At 34.3% G+C, this 22,632-nt stretch overlaps 1 protein-coding gene across 3 annotated transcripts; it reads right to left on the bottom strand.

Annotated features, from left to right (window-relative positions):
• Window positions 1–2: 2 nt before the first annotated feature.
• Window positions 3–5,975, bottom strand: LOC107625116 (Amino acid dehydrogenase family protein). 3 transcript variants are annotated; one of them, XM_016327694.3, is made up of 6 exons: window positions 5,744–5,975; window positions 4,711–4,947; window positions 3,852–4,168; window positions 2,651–2,887; window positions 2,388–2,555; window positions 3–328 (listed from the first exon to the last, which is right to left on the bottom strand). In XM_016327694.3, the coding sequence occupies exons 2-6, from the start codon at window positions 4,904–4,906 to the stop codon at window positions 158–160; spliced, it is 1,089 nt and encodes a 362-aa protein (XP_016183180.1). In that variant the 5' UTR covers window positions 4,907–4,947; window positions 5,744–5,975; the 3' UTR covers window positions 3–157. The 3 variants fall into 3 exon arrangements, with proteins under 3 accessions (XP_016183180.1, XP_020971332.1, XP_088361190.1); XM_021115673.2 differs by having other exon boundaries at window positions 4,711–5,014; window positions 5,744–5,864; XM_088505064.1 differs by lacking the exon at window positions 3–328 and adding an exon at window positions 470–574.
• Between the last annotated feature and the right edge of the window lie 16,657 nt (window positions 5,976–22,632).

The following is a 22,632-nucleotide window of genomic DNA, read 5'->3' as shown; positions in this document are numbered from 1 at the left end:
TAATCTCATGAAATTTTCTAACATTTATATTTTCTAAGTTAGTCCTTGTTCAAGTACAAAGATACATTAAAAGATCATTCAAAACTTTATAAACTAGTCCTCTTCTGTTCTAAAAATAAAAAGTTTAATGAGAAGTATGAGTCAACTAAACAGTAGATCAAGTAAAATTAAGAATGCGTTTTGCAGAATCCAGTGTGTTAAGTAGTAGCATAGCAACAGTCATAGGTCCAACCCCTCCGGGGACAGGGGTAATAATGGAAGCAACCCTAACAGCTTCTTCAAAGCATACATCACCAACAAGACGGTAACCGTCCTCATAGCTAGGATCCTGCAACACTTTAGCTTTGTAAGATACTCAGTGATGAATCCAAAAAATTTTGTCTAGTGGGAAACAAATATATATCGCATAACAAAATAAATTTCATAGTAATCTATTATTAATATATAAAAGTAGATATATAAGTTTACCCACATTACTTCTAAGACATGTTTCTCCTCCTACTAATGCCATGTCAACAATGTCGCTTACTTGGCAAAAATTTTAGAATCAACCACTCAATTTTTGCCAAATCACCTATTATTTCCAAATCAGCAAAAAAAATAAACTACACAAAAAATAAAAAACACCGATAATTAGAAATTAACCTACAAAGACATTGAATACATATCCCTATATTTATTATATCTTACGTTATAAACAATACGATAAGTTTATAACCCCCAATGATTAATTTCTATAAATAACTCATTAAATGTAATAAACATCCATATTACAAATGTCATAATAATATTATTAATCATAATAAATTTTATGTTACAAAAATTCAAATTTCATACTATTTGACCTAAATTTATTTCCGAACTACACAACATCTCAAACTTACTCAATGAAACATCATTCTTTGGACAATATTACCAAACAAACAGACAATTGGTGTATCAAAGTTTGCGTGGTTCGTCTATGAAAAACATTAACAACCACAACATCCAACAATAAGGTAACCCTATATACTTTTCATAATTTCATCTATCAAATTATTAGTTACTAACCCAATACTTATTTCAGATCAAAGTGCTACAACAATTTTTGTACTATTTGATAGTGAAGAAAAAAAAGTATTGGGCACAACTGCTTCAAATCTAATGACACTTCAGAAAAGTAATGACATTGAAACACCGCCCCAATTGAGAAATTTGTGCAACCTTACACTTATATTTGAAGTCAAAGTAAATGATTTGAATCTCAAAAAAGATTGTCAAAGACATTTGTTCGAACAAAAATCAACACCCATTACAACAAATAAAACAGGTAATACTCCAGAAAAAATTCACTTATTCAAGACATCATTTTTGTTTCTAATTTAAATTATTCATTGATTATAGGAACCAACTTCGCCAACACTAATATCATCAGACAAAGATCACATATCCATCAAGAGATTAAGGGAGAAAGAAAATCATACAAATTCAAGACACATCTTCGGAAGAAGAACATACATGCAAAGATGGAACAAACAACACAATAGAAAGTGCATACAACTCAACAATTCATAAAAAACATGCCTTCACAAGAATCTACGACAGAAAGAAGAAAGCAACTCTAACAACAACCAATAAAGAAAAAGAAAGACGAGCACTACATAAGAAGACTAAGTCCATCAACAAAAGCAAATGCAAAAATCAAACCATCAAATAAAAATGTCACTTTGTACAATTCTAACATTCAAATCTTTTGTACTACAAATTATTTTAATTAAAACACCTTTCAAATTTAACTTTAGTTTACACATTTAATTTAATTCTACAAAACATAGCAATTTTTAATATTTATTATATACTATCATTAATTTATCGTCCCGCACATCGCGCGGGTCTCATTCTAGTTTAATATAATGGGGGCAAATTTAATAACATAATGGGGGTAAATAAATATTATTACTATATACTACTCACAAATTTTTTGAATTCTAGTGGGGGCACTTGCTCCCACAACATTATATATACATCCGTCACTGCGTGATCATTAATCTGTTGGGTTTTTCCTGTATCTCGTTAAAATTATAGAATAATGATACGCTTTTGTTATTTGTGGTAAAATCTGCCATTTGTAATGTTAACCAAAGTTATTAATTTTTAAGATTTACAAAATTTGTGATCAAATCTCAACTACTGATTATATAAAGGATACCAGCGTCCTTGTACCGTAACAAAGATAAGATTGTGCATTAAGCCATGGAAACAATTAAAAATTTAAAATGTCTTCACCTAACAACTTATTACTTTTTTAGAAAAGATTGTTGAAGTTTTCATGACAAGTTGGTCAATTGAAACTTTTGAATGCAGCAGCTGAAATATGAGAAGTTATTTGATGGGGATTACTAACTCACCTCAACAGGAGTTGTGCCGACATCAATCACAACTGCACCAGGTTTTATCCAGTCGCCACGCACCAAATTCGGCAGTCCAGCAGCTGAAACTACAATGTCAGCTTCACAAGTGACCTGTTTCGAGTTTTCTGTAAATGCATGTACAACGGTGACTGTGGCATGGTGTCTCTGCCAGCAAAGAAGATGATATCATTATGTACAAGAAGATGAACTAAAGAAGCCACCATGATCGATTCAGACATTCAACTGAAATAGATTCTTACCTGCAATAACAAGGATGTCGGCAAACCAACAATATTACTTCTTCCGATTACTACAGCTTTCTTCCCCGTAATCTCCACACCAGCTCTAAGCAATAATTCAATGCAGCCTTTTGGAGTACATGGAGTAAATAGTGGCTCCCTTCCTGCTATTGCGAGATTCCCCATATTAAGGGGATGAAAGCCATCGACATCTTTCTCAAGGCATACAGCATCCAAAACTTTTTCCTCATCTAGATGCTGTACTAAACATTATTGCAACAAGTTAACAACAGAAACTCTAGAAAATTCTAGACATCTCTTCTAATCCTCAATTGTTTTAACTATTTACTTTGAATGTACAGAAAAGACAAACAATAAAACAATATTTCACCTGTAAATGACTCCCAAACAACCAGATGAAGGTTACCATTGAATTATTAATTTATTGTATGATTAGAATTATATTTAACCAGATGAATGTTACCATTGAATTATTAATTATTATATGATCAGAATCAAATTTTCATAATGTTAATTAAAATTTGCATTATTTTACATAAAAGTGGCATCAAATAAACTAAAGTTCCTACTTCATTTCCCATGATCAATTTTGACAATAGCATCAAATTCTGTTTCTGTACGTGCATACCATTAAGGATGTTTTGTTTTTAAGAAATTTGGGCTTGTATGATATATGAGGAAGTATCAGTGGGTTGGGTGCATTGTGATTTATTAATGCAATTTGGGTGGATAATGATATGTGGTAGTGGATAGTGGACACCTCAAGTTTGAGAACTAGAACTGAAGTTGGGTTAAGGCATATCTATGGTGATTGTTAGAACTGGTGCCAGCGAAGAAGGAAGTTAGAATAACGGGAAATTAATCCGTAATGGCTGAGGTTTCAATATCAAGCCCAAGCCTGAAATATGTACTTTATGTATTAACGATTAGGTATTAACAATGAAAATTTGCAATAATATACAGAAATAGGACGCTTGGGAATATAGGATCCCTTAGCCCTCCTAAATGGTCGGACACTGAAAACTACGGGTCATTTTGGCAATTGTTATTTCCAATCACCCAAAACAAACCAAATTCTGAGAATTCTTATTCTATGAATACTGCTTCAGCACAGAAGATAAATTCTTTTGACATCAACAAAGAAATGTACAAGAAGATCAAAGTGTAGCTAACTTATTGAAGTCAAAGATTCAGAAATTACTTTAGGTAGAGGAAGCTGCACAAGAATGCCATGAATTGATGGATCCTTGTTATATTGCATGACAGCATTATGAACTTCTGCTTCTGCACAATCAGTGGATAATTCAGTCACCATAGACCTGATTCCAACTTCTTCACAAGCCGTTACCTTATTGCGAACATAAATTTGAGATTCCCTTCTCTCGCCCACCAAAACTACAGCTAATCCAGGAACTTTTCCGAGGCATTTCTTCATTCTTCTTACCTCATCAGCTATTTTTGACTTGATTTCCATTGATATCAACTTTCCATCAAGCACCACAGCATTCTGTTCATTAACTGAGGCAGACATCAATTACAATGGGAAAATTGATAAATAAAGGGCAGAAGAAGAAGCAATATGAGCTACAAGAAGAAGTAAAGAATCACAAATTTTCAATCTATTCATATTTGCAGAATATTACCATCCTATAAAGAATAGATTGTTCATGTTGCTCCTTATTACAAAACACATAGCAAATTGCATTCAAAGTTTTGTTTCATTTCTTATCCCACTGTTATGTAAACTAGTCATAAAAAAATGGTTCAATGAGCTAGGAAAAATCCAATTTCAGCAAAAATGAGGAGTGCGTGAAAAAAAGGGAAGCAAAACAATGTAAGAAGAGATGAGTGGTGATGTTTAAGCTGAAATGTTTAAGATAAATTTTACTCCAAAACACCCATATTTTTCTCATTGAAGTAAAAAGTGCAAGAGATTAACGAATAGATAAAAATTAGGCCTTCGAAAGACATGGCATCCATCAAATCATCTAAATGCTAGAATTTAACATCCAAAGAAATAATGATAAATTCAATGTGAACCAAGTGAATAAGATACTTACAGCTTTTATGTACTTCTGGAATATTCTGACAATAAGACTTGGGAGTCCAGATATCACGTATGTCCAGAGAAGCAAGCGGTGGAGACAACAAAATTTGATCCAATTGATGATCAACTTTCAAGGTCTGTAGAGACCTTATCTTTTGTGGATGACATTTTCTTAGAAAATTATGCCATGTAACTGCCACTAACCCCATTTAATACTCGTCAAGTTGTCATAAACAACACTATCGTCTTCCTGAAACAACGTCATTCAAGATTTATTCTTCCTCTTTCTTTTTGACTCGTTTACACGAGGTTTGTCTCTGACAAAGTGTTTGGAAAGGTTAAATGTAATAGAATAGAACTATGATGCTTGGAATTCAATTTGGAATAATTATGAAAATGAATTAAATCCTATATTTTGATAAAATTTTACCCTTTTAAAAATAGAACATTAAATTTTAAATGCCTATCTGACTATCTCCATAGCTGAAGTCTGAAGAAAATGTATGCAACACAAAATCAACCAGAAAGATTTAAAATATGGTAAATAAATGATGACTCCCTTATACGAAAGCTTTCTTCAAAGATTATTTATCAAGTTTAACGTTAAGCAGTAAAATATATATTCCAGAGCACAAGAACGCATTAGCGCATGCATTATTATATATGAAATCTAGAATAATAGAGGTGTCAATAACATTTGAAGAGCTCAAACATCACTTTAGTGACTTCTAGTCCAGTCCAACCGCTTTGTTCTATCATTATCATTATTTTTTCTTTTAAATAGAAACACAACACAACAATGAAAAATAATTAAATTCTATAAAGAAAAAATAACCTCCGTAGGAACCTGGACATCAAACCTGAATAATCAAACACGAGTAGAAACGAATTTTATGACTATCTTATCTTAACAATGCTAAAACAAATAGACGCCAAAACAAATTTACAATTTTAACGCACCAAAAAAATTACGACCTCAATTAACTTTGGAATTCAACCAATTAGCAACAAATTGAGAGCAAATAACTAGGGATGAGAAAACTCACAGCAGCTGCAGCAGAAGGAGGCGTAGAACAGCAACAGCAAGAATGAAGAGTGAAGAGCAAAGATCCACACGCGAGGAAGGATTTTCCAATAAGGCAGTGTCATTTTACTTTTAAGTATAATAATTTTTCAAAATCAATATTTTTGGCATATCTAATTTTACAAGGGCGTTTTTAACCTTTTCAAAATGTATAATACCTTATTAGTATGTGTGTCTCAACTCTCAACTCTTTTATTAGGTTGTGCTTGGAGGGCAGGCTAAGACACAATTAGAATTTGGTTATTTTTACTTGATTGAATTCACTTATCCTTATTCTGTTAATTCCTCAAAAAATTAAAGATTAGTATAATAATTTTTCTTAAAATTCTAAATCAAAACTTTTTTTTAGGATCCTTTATAATAATAAAATATAAATATTAAAATAATATTGATTGACTATTTGATTCAATTTAAAAGTTTTAAGTTAGCAATTATTATTTTTAATGATTTTTTTTAAATGTAAATTAATTTTTTAGTATGAACCATCTTGTTAATTATTGTAAAAATCATAACAAGAAATAACATTAAGATTAAAAAAAAAAGATATATATGCTTAGTTTTATAATAGAATAATATCTACCATAATGTATTTTACATGCAATATTATAAGTAATCTATGTGTCATAAGCTAAATGTAAAATGACTTTGGTATTAACTTTATATATAAAATATAAATAGATGAGAAAGATTTTTGTATATTGGCAAATACATTTTCTAAAATTTCGTTTAATTTTAAATCCTAACTCACGTCTTTTCTTTCGCAAACAAAAATTTTCCTGTTAGACTATATTCGCATTTATTTTAATCGTATTTGATACTAATATATATATTTGGTATAAAGTGTATAAAATTAAATTTTGTTTTAATATCTTATTTGATTTAAGATAAATATAGATAAATCAGTAAATTTATTTAAATATTATTATTAATTAAAAAATAAATATAAAATTATTGTAAAATAAATAAGAAAGAGGTAATAAAATAAAATATAAATAGAAAAACACAACTATTAGTATTTACCAATACTATTATACTATAATATATTAATATTACACTAGTAGCATACAAAGAAGAAAGTAAAGAAGTGCTTTATATTGTAGTGTATATAAAAAAAAGAGAGAGGGAGAATATTTGTTTTTATTATTGCTGTCTCTCTCCCGAGGTTTTAGCCTCCTATTTATATACGTATAACATGTTTACATTTTCAACTTTTTTTAATGTTCCTTTAATGTACTTCATCCTTGAGAATATGAGCCCTACATAGGAAATGGGCATCCACATCCCATTCTTATCGCAACACTCCCTTTGGATGTCCATTTAGAAATATGCCTCGTTAAAATCTTACTAAAAAAAAACCCAATAGAAAAAAAAAAACTTTAGTGAAGGAAAAAGAGTATAATATTCTTGTGACGGAGACTGCCTCATTAAAAACCTTGTCAAGAAAAATCTAATGGGAAAAAACCTAACCAAGGAAAAAAGAGTACAGTCTCCCCCTCTTGTCGACATCATTTAATGTCTCGAAATCGGCGCATCCCAATCTCATGTACCAATCTTTCAAAGGAGGATTTTGGGAGTGACTTTGTAAAAAAAATTTGCCAGATTGTCACTTGAGCGGATCTGTTGGACATCAATTGTCCCTTGATTTTGAAGATCATGAGTGAAGAAAAATTTGGGAGAAATATGCTTTGTTCTATCACCTTTGATGTATCCGCCTTTAAGTTGAGCAATACATGCTGTATTATCTTTAAACAAGACAGTTGGAGCTATCTTAGATCAATTAGTCCACATGATGACAGAATATATTGAATCAAACTCCTGAGCCAAAAACACTCGCGACTTGCTTCATGAATCGCTAGTATTTCAGCATGATTAGAGGATGTTGCTGCAATTGTCTGTTTTGTGGACCTCCATGATATAGCTATTCCACCATATGTGAATAGGTATCCTGTTTGAGATCTCCCTTTATGTGGATCAGACAAATATCCTACATCTGTATAGCTAACTAGTTGTGACTTGGATCCATAGGGATAAAACAATCATATATCAACTGTTCCATGAAGATATCGAAAGATTTGCTTGATTCCACTCCAATGTCTTCTGGTTGGAGAGGAAGTATACCTTGCTAGTAAATTCACCACGAATGATATGTCAAGTCGTGTATTATTAGCAAGATACCTTAGCGCTCCAATGGCACAAAGATATGGTACTTCAGAACCAAGGATATCTTTTTTCTCTTCTTTAGGATGGAATTGATCCTTTTCCACATCTAAAGATCTTACGATCATTGGGGTACTTAATGGATGTGACTTATCCATATTAAATCTCTTCAAGATCTTTTCTGTGTATGTTGTTTGATGAATAAAGATCCTATTTTTTGTATGCTCGATCTGTAGGCCGAGACAAAATTTAGTCTTTCCAAGATCTTTCATCTCAAACTCTTCTTTTAGAGCTTTTATAATTTTTGGAATCTCTTCAGGAGTTCTAATGATATTTAAATCATCAACATACACAGCAATTATAATGAATCCAGATGCTGATTTCTTTATGAAAACACACGGGCAGATATCATCATTCTTGAATCCATTTTTGGCCAGATACTCAGTAAGATGATTATACCACATTCGTCCAGATTGCTTTAGACCATATAAAGATCTTTGCAATTTGACTGAGTATAATCCTTGTGAATATTCATTGGATGGTTTAGATATTTTTAATCCTTCAGGGACTTTCATATAGATATCACGATCTAATGAGTCGTATAAGTAGGCTGTTACCACATCTATTAAATGCATATGTAGTTTATGATATGCAGATAAACTGACCAAATAACACAATGTTATCGCATCCATTACAGGGGAATATATTTCTTCATAATTTATACTGGGCCTCTGTGAAAAACCTTGTGCTACAAGTCGAGCTTTGTAGCGTACAACTTCTTTTTTCTCATTTCATTTTCTCACAAATACCTATCGGTATCCAATAGGTTTTACATCTTCTGGTGTACGGACTACAGGTCCAAAGACTTCACGTTTTGCAAGTGAGTCTAACTCAGCCTTCATGGCTTCTTTCCATTTTGGCCAATCATTTATTTGTCGATATTCTTCGACTGATCTTGGCTCAAGATCCTTACTTTCATGCATGATATTTAATTCCACATTATATGCAAATATTTCATTGACAATTGTCTTATTTCGGTCCCATTTCTCTCCTGTAAAGACATAATTTATCGAGATCTCATCATTTTCACAATTTTCAAGTACCTGAACGTCTTCTGGCGTTAAAACTATATCAGAATTTTGGATAACTGCAGGTGTCTTTACTATGTCTTTTTCAACAGGAATAATATTTACTTCTTTTCTTTTTTGAGAACTTTTTCTTTGGAATCGATAGGCCTGCCATGCTTCTGGCGTGAATTTGTTTCAGTAGCTATTTGTCCGACTAGGACAACAATTCGAATTGGGACATTTTTCGCTGGTATATAAGATTTGGTTATCCTCTTTGTATCGAAAAATGCATCATGCAATTCATTTGCTATTCTTTGCAAATGTATAATCTTTTGAACTTCTAGTTCACATTGCCCTAATCGAGGATCTAAATGCATCAAGGATGATGCATTCTAATTAAGTTCCTTTTTAGGAAGCTTATTATCTCCCCCTGATGTTGAAAATTTTGATTCATCAAAATGACAATCCACAAACCGGGATTTAAATACATCTCCAGTTTGTATCTCAAGATAACTTACTATAGAGGGAGGATTGTTTGTTGGTTGGGAACTATACTGTCAACGAGATTATTTGTGTGAAATTCCTAACCAACGATAATCCTCACATCAACAAACTTAGGAATTTCACACAAATAATCTCGTTGATAGTATAGTTCCCAACCAACAAACAATCCTCCATCAAAGTTTAATTTTTGGTTGTCACAAGTCCAACCCAATAAAAGTGACCGAGAGTATTAGTCCCAGGTTGTTCTCCCGAGGAATCACAATCGAGTGCTCAATTATTGGTTATGAGTTTCAAGGGCTTAGGTTGATAAAACAAGAAATTAAATGACAAGAAAAAAAATCAAACAAGTAAAGATAACAAATACTAAAAAGAGACATTCATACCAAGGATTGAGAATCAAGGCTTTCTATCCTAATCATTAATTATCATACAATAGTTAACAAGAGCTAATCCTATTTCGTCATCTCCAACATAGGAAGAAGGTATAATGTTATCTTCATATTGCGAGAAAGTCAAATAGAACTAGTTAATCCCAATCCATAAGTGATGTTAATGGACACAAGACTAAGTAATCACTCTAGATCACCAACATAAGTTGGGTATTAATGACTCAAGCTTGCTCAATTTCTCTTTCCAAGCCAAGAATGTTAAAAAACTACTCTAACATCCAACCAAACATTTTATCAAATACTTGGAAGGCATAAAGAAAAGCATCATAAAATTGCAAGAATAATAAAATCTACTACTACCCAATATAAAAAATCAACAATATCAACTAATTAAGGAAAGCAACATTAACATGAAATACCTCAAATTACATTAAAGGAAATTGAAATTGACAAGAGTATTCATAATATAAAAATAGGCATAAAAGAGAAATTAACAAGAGGAACTAAGGGAATTAAAGCAAAACAACAAGGAAAAGTAAAGGAAACTAAATCAAAACAAGTAATTAAACCTAAATCTAAGATGAAAATAAACTAAGAATCCTAATTTCTGGAGAGAAGAGGGAGCTTCTCTCTCTAGAACTAACCTAAGGCATGCTTCCTACACTACCTAATTGCTCCTCCCTTTGCTCAATCTTGAATTCTACATCAAATAGCCTCAGAAATGAGTTGGATTTGGGCCTGGAAAGCTCAGAAATCACCCCCAGTGTTTTCACTTTAATGAGGTCACGTGACCAACATCACGCATGCGCGTGGACGATGCATGCGCGTCGCTGAAAAATTTCCTCCTCACGCATACGCGTGGGTGACGCGTGCGTGTGGCTGGCATATTTCCTCCTCACGTGTACACGTGGATGACACGTGTGCGTGGCCATGGATCCTCCAAATGCTTATTTCTTCATGAATTCTCCACTTTGCATGCTTTTCTCTTTACTTCTTCCATCCAATCCTTGCCTTATGAACCTGGAATCACTCAACAAATATATCAAAGCATCGAATGGAATTACAGTGAATTAAATTTAGCTATTTTAAGGCCTAAAAAGCATATTTTCACTCTTAGTACAAAATTAAGGAGAATTACAAAAGCATGCAATTTCATTGAATAAATATGAGATAATAAGTTGATAAAATCCCCTAAATTCAACACAAGATAAACCACAAAATTGGAGTTTATCAAACCTCCCCACACTTAAACTAAGCATGTCCTCATGCTAAATTCAAGAAAGAGACAAAGGATATCAACATTTATTCAATGCAAACTATCTATTTGCACTCTATCTAAATGCAATCTATCTAAATGAATGCACTACTTGGTCAAAATAAATCAATTCTCAAGAAAACATATATGAACATAAGGGCTAAAGCAATAGCAATCAAATCAAATCCACAATTGAATTAATTTATTGAAAAGATTTTACACACTTGCAAGAAAAGAGATGATCATAGGTGAAAACATGTAATTGAGCAATCGAACCCTCACCGGATGTGTATCCGCTCTAGTCGCTCAAGTGTATAGGGTTGATTCACTCAATTCTCCTATAATCATGCTTTCTAAGATTTTTTTTTCATCTAACAATCTACAATTATTCCATGCATGCATACAAATATCATGAGGACTTATCCATAGGTTATAATGGGACTAGGGTCAAGGTAGGATTGTATATGGTTAAGTGAGCTTGAAATTTGAATCTTTGATTGACTTAACTCCCACCTAACCTACAACCTATACAATTCAAAGCAAACCTAACTACCCATTCTTCACTTTTTCACATACTCATGCATTATCTTCAATTCACATTCCATATGCATTGTTATTATTATTGAGCTTCACTTTGGGGCATTTTGTCCCCTTTTATTGGTTCCTTTTTCTTTTTCTTTTTCTATATTTTTTCTTTTATTTATTTATTTATTTATTTATTTTCTTTTTTTTTTCAAACTAAAATATATACAAGAACATCAATGCATATGGTTTAAACATTTAATGCATGAGTATGTACCCAATTCCCAATATTTTTATTGAACTCTCAAAATATACTTTTACCTCAACCAATGTTCCCAATTTCACAATTGAATGATAAACACCCTCACTAGCCTAAGCTAATCAAAGATCCAAACAAGGGACATTTATTGTTTTTCGCTTTAAGGCTTGTAATGTGCTAAAATTAGGAACAAAAGGGTTTAGCATAGGCTTAAAGTTGGCTAACAATGGAAGATAAAAGGTAAGGCCATTTGGGTAAGTGAGCTCAATGAAATGATGGCCTCAATCATATAAGTGCATTCATACATGAAATAATGGACATAAAGAATCAAACAAATCAAAGATTACAATCATAGAAAGAGAATAATACACGCAAGAATGAAAATAGTGGTTATATGATATAACCACACAATTAGGCTCAAAACTCACATGCTTATATGTTCTTAGTTCAAAAATCATGTTTTACAATGTATAATTTAAGCAAGTTCCAAATTTTTTTTTCAAATCAATTGGGGTGCCCTATAGATAAAATCCTTGGAAAATTTCATTATTTTGACTAAGCTTATTATATATATATATATATGCACACTAATAAAATGCAACTAAAAATCCTAAAAGACCTAAAAAAATGAAATGTGAAAGTGTTGGGATTAGAAATTTGTCACCCAAAAATGGCCGATCGGTCGGACGACCTCCCCACACTTAAAAGTTTGCACCGTCCTTGGTGCATTCAGAGATGAGCAAGGGGGCACGGCGACTTTCCAGATTGCCACCTTCAACTGGTGGATCAACTGGTTGTTGCATGTTCTTTCTTCCGCTTCCGTTTTTGCTTATAATGTCTCACCCATGAAAAATAGAAAATAGCACTGTAAGATGAGAAAATGCAAAAGCAAGGAAGCGTAAATTGTTGGAATGAGGTAATAATCACTAGAATTGAGTGAGTGAATTAGTGTGACATTGATAAAAAATAGGTGTGTGAATTCTAAGATTGCGCGCGGTTTAGAACTTACACCCTAGTATTTAAAAGCCATGTCACAATTATACAAAAGAAGGGTGCACTTCACTCATTCTAGTGTGCTTGAAATACTTCAAAGTAACTTGTAAGTTAAGACAATCAAACAAGCAATAAAGAAGTATAAAAGCATTCAAGCAAAAATCAAGCAATTGTGAATTGGATAATGAATGTACATTGATTGATGTACAAGTAAACTTAGTGAATAAAGCGAGATATAAAACTTACACGTCAATTAATGACACACTTTAAATTTTGGTTTACATCACCTGGTGGACATAGAATGGAAAACATGGTTGCTATGCAATGTAGTTAGAGGTGAAAATCAATCACATAGCAAGCATGACCCATATAGCTTGAAAATTTTAAAAGGATGTCTCTAGGTGAGCTTACAATCCAATTTCGCAATTGACACATTATGCCAAAATGACTAGTTTCAAATATGTGTAGAGCACATACATAAACAATTAATGGTTGACATGTCATTAACGCGTAAGCATAACATATAGATGCATATAATCAAGAAACACAATGCATTAAGGTAAATGCACAACATCCAATCATTAACAGATTGCTTATTCAAAGAAAAGAATACAAATCACATGGTGGTCAAATCATGCAATTCAAAAAGATTTAAAAAGATTTAAAGGCAATTCTCATGTGCTTGGTGTTCTAAAGATATTAAGCATGAAGAATTCACAACCAAGCAACAAAGTATAACCTCAATTAAGAACTCCAACAATGAATATGAACAACAATGATTCTAACATAGCATCCTATCAGTAATCAGCAGTAATAGATAGCAAACAAGATTAATAATCTAACACTTATCATGAAAAACAGAAGATTAAACAAAAATTAAACTAACTAAATAATTAACAAACTAACTAACTAAAAGAGATGGTGATGGATGGTGATTGGTAGTGTTGGATGATGGTTGAAAGAGGAAAAGAGAAGAGGATAAGGGAAAAAAAGAAAAGAAATGGAGAGAAGAGAAGAAAGGAAGTGGGTGAAACAGGGCAGGGGGTCACGTATACGCATCAGGTCACACGTACGCGTGAGTGGCAGAAATGCGGTGCGACGCGTACGCATCGTCAATGCACACGCGTGATAAGAGAGAAAAGAAGATGACGCGTATGCGTGGGTCAAAATTGTGCTAGAGGCACAACTTCAGCACACTACGCGCACAACTCTCTGAAATTTGTACTGCACCTAGAAAATTTGGGGATCATGCGTACGCGTGGGTGACGCGTACACGTGAGGTGTTGGAAACTTGGGGGTCACGTGTACGCATGGGTGATGCGTACGCGTGGCTGGGTGCTTTGTTTTTCAAAATTTTCCAATTTCTTGCACCAAACCAAGCATTCCAAACCTCCAAACAGCTACCAAAACACCATCAAACCTTATTTAACATACTAGACTACTAAATGAACCAAACAAACAAAACTAAACATGAAATTAAACCTATTTTAATATGCAACTAAGAAATATATACAAGAGTATAAAAGGAAGAAAACTACCTAACAATGGCAACCCAATTCATTCATTGATTATATATACAAGAGAATGGAAAGAGTTTACCATGGTGGGGTGTCTCTCACCTAGCACTTTTATTTAAAGTCCTTAAGTTGGACCATTGATGGGGTGCTTGTCAAGGTGGCTTGTGCTTGAATTCATTCTTGAATCCCCACCAATGTTTGCATTTCCAATATCTACCAGGATCCCAAATTAGGCGCACAAGGCCTTTAAGTAAGCTTGAGCAAAACACAAGGCCCCAAGAGTGTTGATTGTTGAAATGAATTCCGGGGTCCCAAACCTTGTTCTTGCACCCATCTTCTTGTAGACTACCATTGTTCAATCTGGGTGACAAGATTTGTGAATTTTCATTTAGGCACCCAAACACCTTCCTAGATCCATTCAATGTAGCACTACACCAACCATTGTACTTAGGCTTTGATAATTCAACCATCATGAACCTTTAATTGTGATGCCTACCACTAACCAACTCTTTCTTGCTTTTCATGCCACAAAGAGCTCTAAGTTGACCATCTGTTTCAAGCAACCCATATTCAAGTGGAATAAGAAAGCTAAGGGATATGAATTTTACCCACTTGAATGGTTTAAAGGATGATGGTAACTTGGGAAGAGAGACCTCCCCACACTTTGACAATGTGAAGTCTATTCCCTTGTGCTCTTCTTTGACTACCTCCACCTCTTGACAAGCATCTTCCATATCCACTTCTTGACAAGGTTCTTCACATTCAACCACTTTCTCACCAACCTCTTCTAGCTCTTCTCCATTCTTCATGTCACAACTTGGAGGTAATGTGGAACTTATCTCAACATCTACCTCAATTTTAATGGAGGAAGACTCCTCAAATACCAAAGGACCATGTGTTGGTGGGGAATCATCATCAAGAGGAAGATTTTTTGCTTGCTCACTTTCTTTCAATTCTTCATCATTCATCATATGCTTAGGAGGTTGCGCACCCTCCTTGACATTGCTTTCAAGCTCAATGGAAGAAGGCTCAATAGAATCTTTGAGGTGCTTTGTTAGTGAAGACAAGAACTCATCAATGATTGAGTCCAATTCTTGATCAACCTCTCCTAATTCTTTAACCATTCCTTCCAGCTCAATTGTCTCAACTTCCTCCCTTGGTTGCGATTCTTGCTTCAACTCCTCTTCTTCACCTTGAAGCTCCAAATTCACTCCATCACTATGCTACTTAGTTGATCCTCCACATTCATCAATGGGAGTACTTGGGATGCATAAGCTTAGGTGGGAGGCCATGTGGTTAATGGCTTCCGCCATGGTAGCAACCATGACTTCTAGCTTCTTTAACTCCTTTTGCTTCTCTTATTACCTTTGGATATAAGAGCTAATATTCCTTTGTTGTTCTAGCATGATGGCATGGATCGCTTCATCCATTGAAGGTGATGGTGGAAGAGAGGGTTCATTGTTTGGGTGAAAGGGTTCGTAATTGGAAGGTGGTTCATCTTGGTAAGGGTATGGAGGTGATGTATATGAATTGATGGTTCTTGAGATATTGATGTTGGAATGGTGGTAGCTTTAAGCATGGTTCATATGGTTGTTGGTATGGTAGATATGAGTTAGGATCATATGGGGTGAATGGTGGTATGGGGCTTGTGAGTGAGGTTGTTGAGGGCTATGCTGAGGGAAGGGGTCGTATGTATGTGGTGGTTGTGGTTGACAACCACAATGAGGGTCACCACATCCATTAGGTCGATATGCATTAGGAGTTGGATTGTATGCATAAGAAACCGGAGGAGGTTGTTGCCATGAAGGTTGTCTATATGCTTGAGGCTCCTCCCATCTTTGATTTCCAAATCCTTGATGCAAACCTCCATTGAAGTTTCCATTTCCATTTTCTACAACATAGTTTGAACCAAACTCATAGCCAAAGTGATGAGAATTCATAGTGAAAAGGAAAAACAAAAACAAAACTATTAAGAGATAAAGAAGCAAGAACCTAACTAGTGACTCAAACAAGCAAACAAACATAGAGCAAACCTATTCACACTATCAACATATATACAATAACCAATAACAAGCACACATTGCAATTCCTCGGCAACGGCGCCAAAAACTTGATGTGAGGATTATCGTCGATTAGGAATTTCACACAAATAATCTCGTTGATAGTATAGTTCCCAACCAACAAACAATCCTCCATCAAAGTTTAATTTTTGGTTGTCACAAGTCCAACCTAATAAAAGTAACCGAGAGTATTAGTCCTGGGTCGTTCTCCCTAGGAATCACAATCAAGTGCTCAATTATTGGTTATGAGTTTCAAGGGGTTGGGTTGATAAAACAAGAAATTAAATGACAAGAAAATAAATCAAACAAGTAAAGATAACAAATACTAAAAAGATACATTCATGGCAAGGATTGAGAATCAAGGCTTTCTATCCTAATCATTAATTATCATACAATAGTTAACAAGAGCTAATCCTATTTCGTCATCTCCCACATAGGAAGAAGGTATAATGTCATAATTTTCAACTTTACGCAGATCCCATTGTATTCCGGAAGCCCGAAGCATCGGTCTTGATAAACCCCAATTAATTACTTCCTTTCCACTAACAATGCCTATTCCCTCAACCCGTTCTAAAAAAATGGGATTTCGCATAATAAGTTTTTGATATTCAACAACCCCTGTTAAAAAATAATCGCAGAAATCCAAACATTTATCTATCCAACCATGAGGTAGATCGGCCGCGACTCCCCCGATATCATATTGAGAGAAAGTCAAATAGGACTAGTTAATCCCAATCCATAAGTGATGTTAATGGATACAAGACTAACTAATCACTCTAAATCACCAACATAAGTTGGGTATTAATGGCTCAAGATTGCCCAATTTCTCTTTCCAAGCCAAGAATGCTCAAAAACTACTCTAACATCCAACCAAGCATTTTATCAAATACTTAGAAGGCATAAAAGGAAAGCATCATAAAATTGCAAGAATAATAAAATCTACTACTATCCAATGTGTAGTGACCCTCAATTTTAAAAAAATATAAATATAAATAAGTTATAATTTATTTTATAAAATTAGAGTTCCTTATTTTTAGAAAATTATTTTACTATCAGTAATTGAACTAATTTTATAACAATTTAAATTCAATCAAATTCATATTCTTATATATATATATATATATATATGAAATACTAATTCTAGTAATTTATAAGTAATGAAACTTATATGTATATCTTAATTTGAGTAATTGATATTTTAATTTAAAAGGCGGCAACCATTTACTTAACGGAAAGTCGTTGTATATATATATATATATATATATATATATGTAATATATAGTTATGAGTATCATTAGCCTTATTATATCATTAGCTTTATATATAATAGTATCATCCGAAGGAATAAGTAACATTTACTTTATTATCATTATTATACTTACGCCGCCATATATATATAGTATACGAAGGAATGAGTAGTGAGAGAAAAGAGTGATAGAGAGAGAGAAGCGTGAGAACGTAAACCTCTTCTAACCTTTCAGCTTCGATTTCTTGCAATCTGTAACCCCAATAAAAAATCTAATCCGGTAAAAGTATTCGTATCCTCCTCCTCTACACGTTGGCACCACTTTTGGTCGGTGGAAGTTGACGGTGACGTAGCTCCTCTACCCCCTGAGTTCGGCCAACGGGAGTTCTAGGAGACACAGACGATTCTGGACGTTTTCTTATTCGATAGCTCGGTCAGAAAGTTTCACCTGAGCTTCGAATATTTTGATTCCATACGAAGGTATATTTTGGTTTCTCGTAGTTAATGTTTAATGTCACGTGAAAACTTAGGCTAGAAGACCTTAAGATAGGAATGAACTGAATGTATAATTGATGGTTTGTGTATATGGTATAAAATATGTGGTTTAGCTGTTGTTAATAATTTGTTGTTGAAGTTGGTTGGTTTTGGGAAAAGATTTAATATTGGTATTTGTTTGATTTTGAAATAATTTGTTACTGGAAATGATTTGAATGACTGAGGGGTGTTTGGTTTGGTAGTTGGGACCTTTGAAGGGTGGCAGAAATTCAAGTTTTAGAGGAGATACTGCCAAAATTTCTATAAGAATTGGAGTTTTGATTTGAAGTGTTATTTTAAAAAGGAAAGAGATTATTATGTGGCTTGTGTATTTGAGACTATTTGTTGACCCTCTGTCGCAAGATATGATCAGGCACTTTAACTGCCCAGATTTCCCCATGGGCATGCATATATATATAAATATTGAATATTATATTTGAGCTTGGAGTTTGACTCCATGAAATAATATGTTATTGACCTTGGAGTTTGACTCCATGGAATACTATATTATTGAGCTTAGGGATGTGCACACAGAGGAACTGTCCAATGGTTAACTACCAGGACATGTCGGGTTGGCTGTATAACTGACAGATGAGACTCGTCAGCCATAGGACAAGTATACATCATATGCATTTTTTGCTTTGTTTGAGTGTGCATTGTTTTAGTTTGCTTAACTGCTTAATTCTGCTTATCTGCTACTTGTTCTACTTGCTGTAAATGCTTCTCTATCTGTGTTTTTCTTGCTTGAATTGTATGTGTATGTTTTCTGAGAAATCCCTCTTGACGGAGGTGTGGGGGGGGGGGGTTGTTCCACCAGTGTCTCGGAGGATTGGAGGAGTCAGAAAGTGAAGTGTTAAGTTAAAGTTAGATTTAGAACTTTAATACCTTAGATAACTTACCTAATTTCTAGTTTAGTTGAACCCTTAAGCTGAAATCTGAGTGTCGAAGTTCTAGGAATGCCTCTGGCTCTCTAGACGCTCAACGAGGTGCCTTTCGACCTGCATCTGAAAAACAACAAAATATATATGGAATGAGAACCGGAGGTTCTCAACATGGTAAAGGTGCCCACATAGTTAATATAAAAGGTCCCGGGAGAGTCAGAGGCATTCCTAGAACTTCGACACTCAGATTTCAGCTTAAGGGTTCAACTAAACCAGAAATTAGGTAAGTTATCTAAGGTGTTAAAGTTCTAAATCTAACTTTAACTTAACACTTCACTTTCTGACTCCTCCAATCCTCTGAGACACTGGTGGAACAACCCCCCTCACACCTCTGTCAAGAGGGATTTCTCAGAAAATATACACATACAATTCAAGCAAGGAAAACACAGATAGAGAAGCATTTACAGCAAGTAGAAGAAGTAGCAGATAAGCAGAATTAAGCAGTTAAGCAAACTAAAACAATGCACACTCAAACAAATCAAACAAATGCATATGATATATGCCTGTCCTATGGCTGATGAGTCTCATTTGTCGGTTATACAGCCAACCCGACATGTCCTGGTAGTTAACCATTGGACAGTCCCTCTGTGCGTGCATCCCCAAGCTCAATAATATAGTATTCCATGGAGTCAAACTCCAAGCTCAATAACATAGTATTCCATGGAGTCAAACTCCAAGCTCAAATATAATATTCAATATTCATATATGCAAGCCCATCTGGGAATCAGGGGAGTTAAAGTGCCCGGTCACATCTTGCGACAGAGGGCAACAAATAGTCTCAAAAGCACAAGCCACATAATAATCTCTTTCCTTTTTAAAATAACACTTCAAATCAAAACTCCAATTCTTATAGAAATTTTGGCAGTATCTCCTCTAAAACTCGAATTTCTGCCACCCTTCAAGGGTCCCAACTACCAAACCAAACACCTTTCAGTCATTCAAATCATTTCCAGTAACAAATTATTTCAAAGTCAAACAAATACCAATATTAAATCTTTTCCCAAAATCAACCAACTTCAACAACAAATTATTAACAACAGCTAAATGATAAACCACTATTTTATAGTTTATCTTGTGTTCAATTGAGTGGTTTCATCAAGTCTTTGCCCACTTATTCATATGATTTGCATGATTTTACAATTCCTTCCTAGTTTTGTTCTATGGTTGAAAACTTGCTTCCTATAAATCTTTAATCTGTGTATTTTAATTCTCCTTTATACCATTTGATGCCGTGATCCGTGTGTTAAGTGTTTCAGGGCAGGATTGGCTTAGAGAATGGAGAGGAAGCTTGAAAAAATGGAAGGAACACAAGAAACTAAGGAGATAACCAGCGAGTATCGACGCGCACGCATGGCTCATGCGAGCGCGCGATATGGAGAAATTTGCAGCGACGCGTGCACGTGCCTGATGCGTACGCGTGGATTGGAGTTTGCATTGAGATGCGTACACGTAGATGACGCGTACGCGTGACACACCAAAACGACCAGCGACGCGTACGCGTGACTGACGCGTACGCATGACATGCGCGATCTGCAGAAATAACAGAAAATGTTGGGGGCGATTTCGGACCGAGTTTTGACCCAATTTTCGGCCCAGAAACACAGACTAGAGCCAGGGAACGTGCAGAGACTCAACACGCATTCTGATTAGCATAGTTTTTAGGTTTTTAGATCTGAATCTAGAGAGAAATTACTCTTCCTCTAGGTTTTCTTTACATTCATAGTTTATTAGTTTTATGCTTTTGCTTTTGGATATTGAAGAGTCATCACCTCCGTTGAAGATACTATTCTAGTTTGTTTTCTTATTCCCTTTTTATTCCATATTCTTAATTCTTGTTTAGAGTTACAATTGGATTGTTTTTAGAATTTATTAATGCAAAGGATTACTTTTATTTTTAATTAATTTGTAGTTATTGTCTATCATGTCTCTTTTATATTCCCTACTCCCAACAACGAAGATGGTATTCATGTTGAGGGAGTAGACTCACAACTTGACATGGGGGTTGATTAAGAGGAGACACTTGAGTTGAAATGCTCAAGTGATTAGTTAAATTAGAAGTTGTTGGCTAATTCTCTATTTACTAACGCTAGACCTTCCCAAGGGAGAGGACTAGGATTTGTGAATAAGAGTTAGCTCAATCACTTGACTTTCCTTTATTTAGTAAGGGTTAACTAAGTGAAAATAACAACCTCTTTACACTAAACTTGAGAAAATTCCAACAAGGATAGAACTTCCAATTAATCATTCCCCCAGTCAAGGCCTTTTATTTTGAATATTATAAATCTCCTTTAATTTTCATTGCTTTAATTTACAATCATATGCTTGTGCCCATTGCCCAAACTCAAAATTTTCCAGAAAACTCCTGATTAATAAATTAGTACCCTTTTGTCAACTCGTTGGGAGATGACTTGGGACTCATACTCCCAGTATTTTTATTCTAAATTTTTGTGACAACCTTTCTAAATTGAAGAGGCGGATTTTTGCTTGTTAAGAGCTATACTCACAACGTGTTTCCTAAATTGATTTCTTAATCGGCCAACTTTCGCCACCCATCACTAAACCACACATTTTATACCATATACACAATCCATCAATTATACAGTCAGTTCATTCCTATCTTAAGGTCTTCTAGCCTAAGTTTTCACATGACATTAAACATTAACTATGAGAAACCAAAACCATACCTTCGTACGGAATCAAAATATTCGAAGCTCCGGTGAAGCTTTCTGACTGAGCTATCGAAGAAGAAAACGTCCAGAATCGTCTGTGCCTTCTAGAACTCCCGTTGGCCGAACTCAAGGAGTATAGGAGCTACATCACCGTCAACTTCCACTGACCAAAAGTGGTGCCAACGTGTAGAGGAGGAGGATACGAATACTTTTACCGGATTAGATTTTTGATTGGGGTTACGAATTGCAAGAAATCGAAGCCAAAAGGTTAGTGGAGGTTTACGTTCTCACGCTTCTCTCTTGGTCACTCTTCTCTCTCGCCACTCATTCCTTTGTATGTGTGTGTGTGTATATATATATATATATATATATGGCGGTGCAAGTATAATAATGATAATAAAGTAAATGTTACTTATTCCTTCGAATGATACTATTATATATAAAGCTAATGATATAATAAGGCTAATGATACTCATAACTATATATTACATATATGTATACGTATACAACGGCTTTCCATTAGTTAAAGGGCTGCCGCCTTTTATATATATACTAGTTTTAAGAACCGTGCCAAGCACGGGGACATAAAAAAATGGCTACTGAGCATAAAGAACAATGTCCAGTTGTTGCAATATTCAACAATAGCATATTCGTAGGAATTAACATAAGTATTAAGGATACGGAATGCAAATAACATCTTGAGAAGATGACCAAAGAGCCACACAACAAACATACCAT

This window comes from Arachis ipaensis, chromosome B2, assembly GCF_059453495.1.
Source record: "Arachis ipaensis isolate K30076 ecotype BB chromosome B2, ASM5945349v1, whole genome shotgun sequence".
Taxonomy (NCBI): Eukaryota; Viridiplantae; Streptophyta; class Magnoliopsida; order Fabales; family Fabaceae; genus Arachis; species Arachis ipaensis.
This window is presented reverse-complemented; position numbering and strand designations above follow the sequence as displayed.

What these genes read in the sequence shown, in the direction of transcription:
- LOC107625116 (XM_016327694.3), bottom strand. Translation starts at nt 4,906, where the DNA reads ATGGGGTTAGTGGCAGTTACATGGCATAATTTTCTAAGAAAATGTCAT. An exon ending in TGCAGCTTCCTCTACCTAAA is followed by an intron (nt 2,888 to 3,851) that starts GTAATTTCTGAA and finishes TGTTTAGTACAG; the next exon opens with CATCTAGATGAGGAAAAAGT. An exon ending in CGACATCCTTGTTATTGCAG is followed by an intron (nt 2,556 to 2,650) that starts GTAAGAATCTAT and finishes CTTTGCTGGCAG; the next exon opens with AGACACCATGCCACAGTCAC.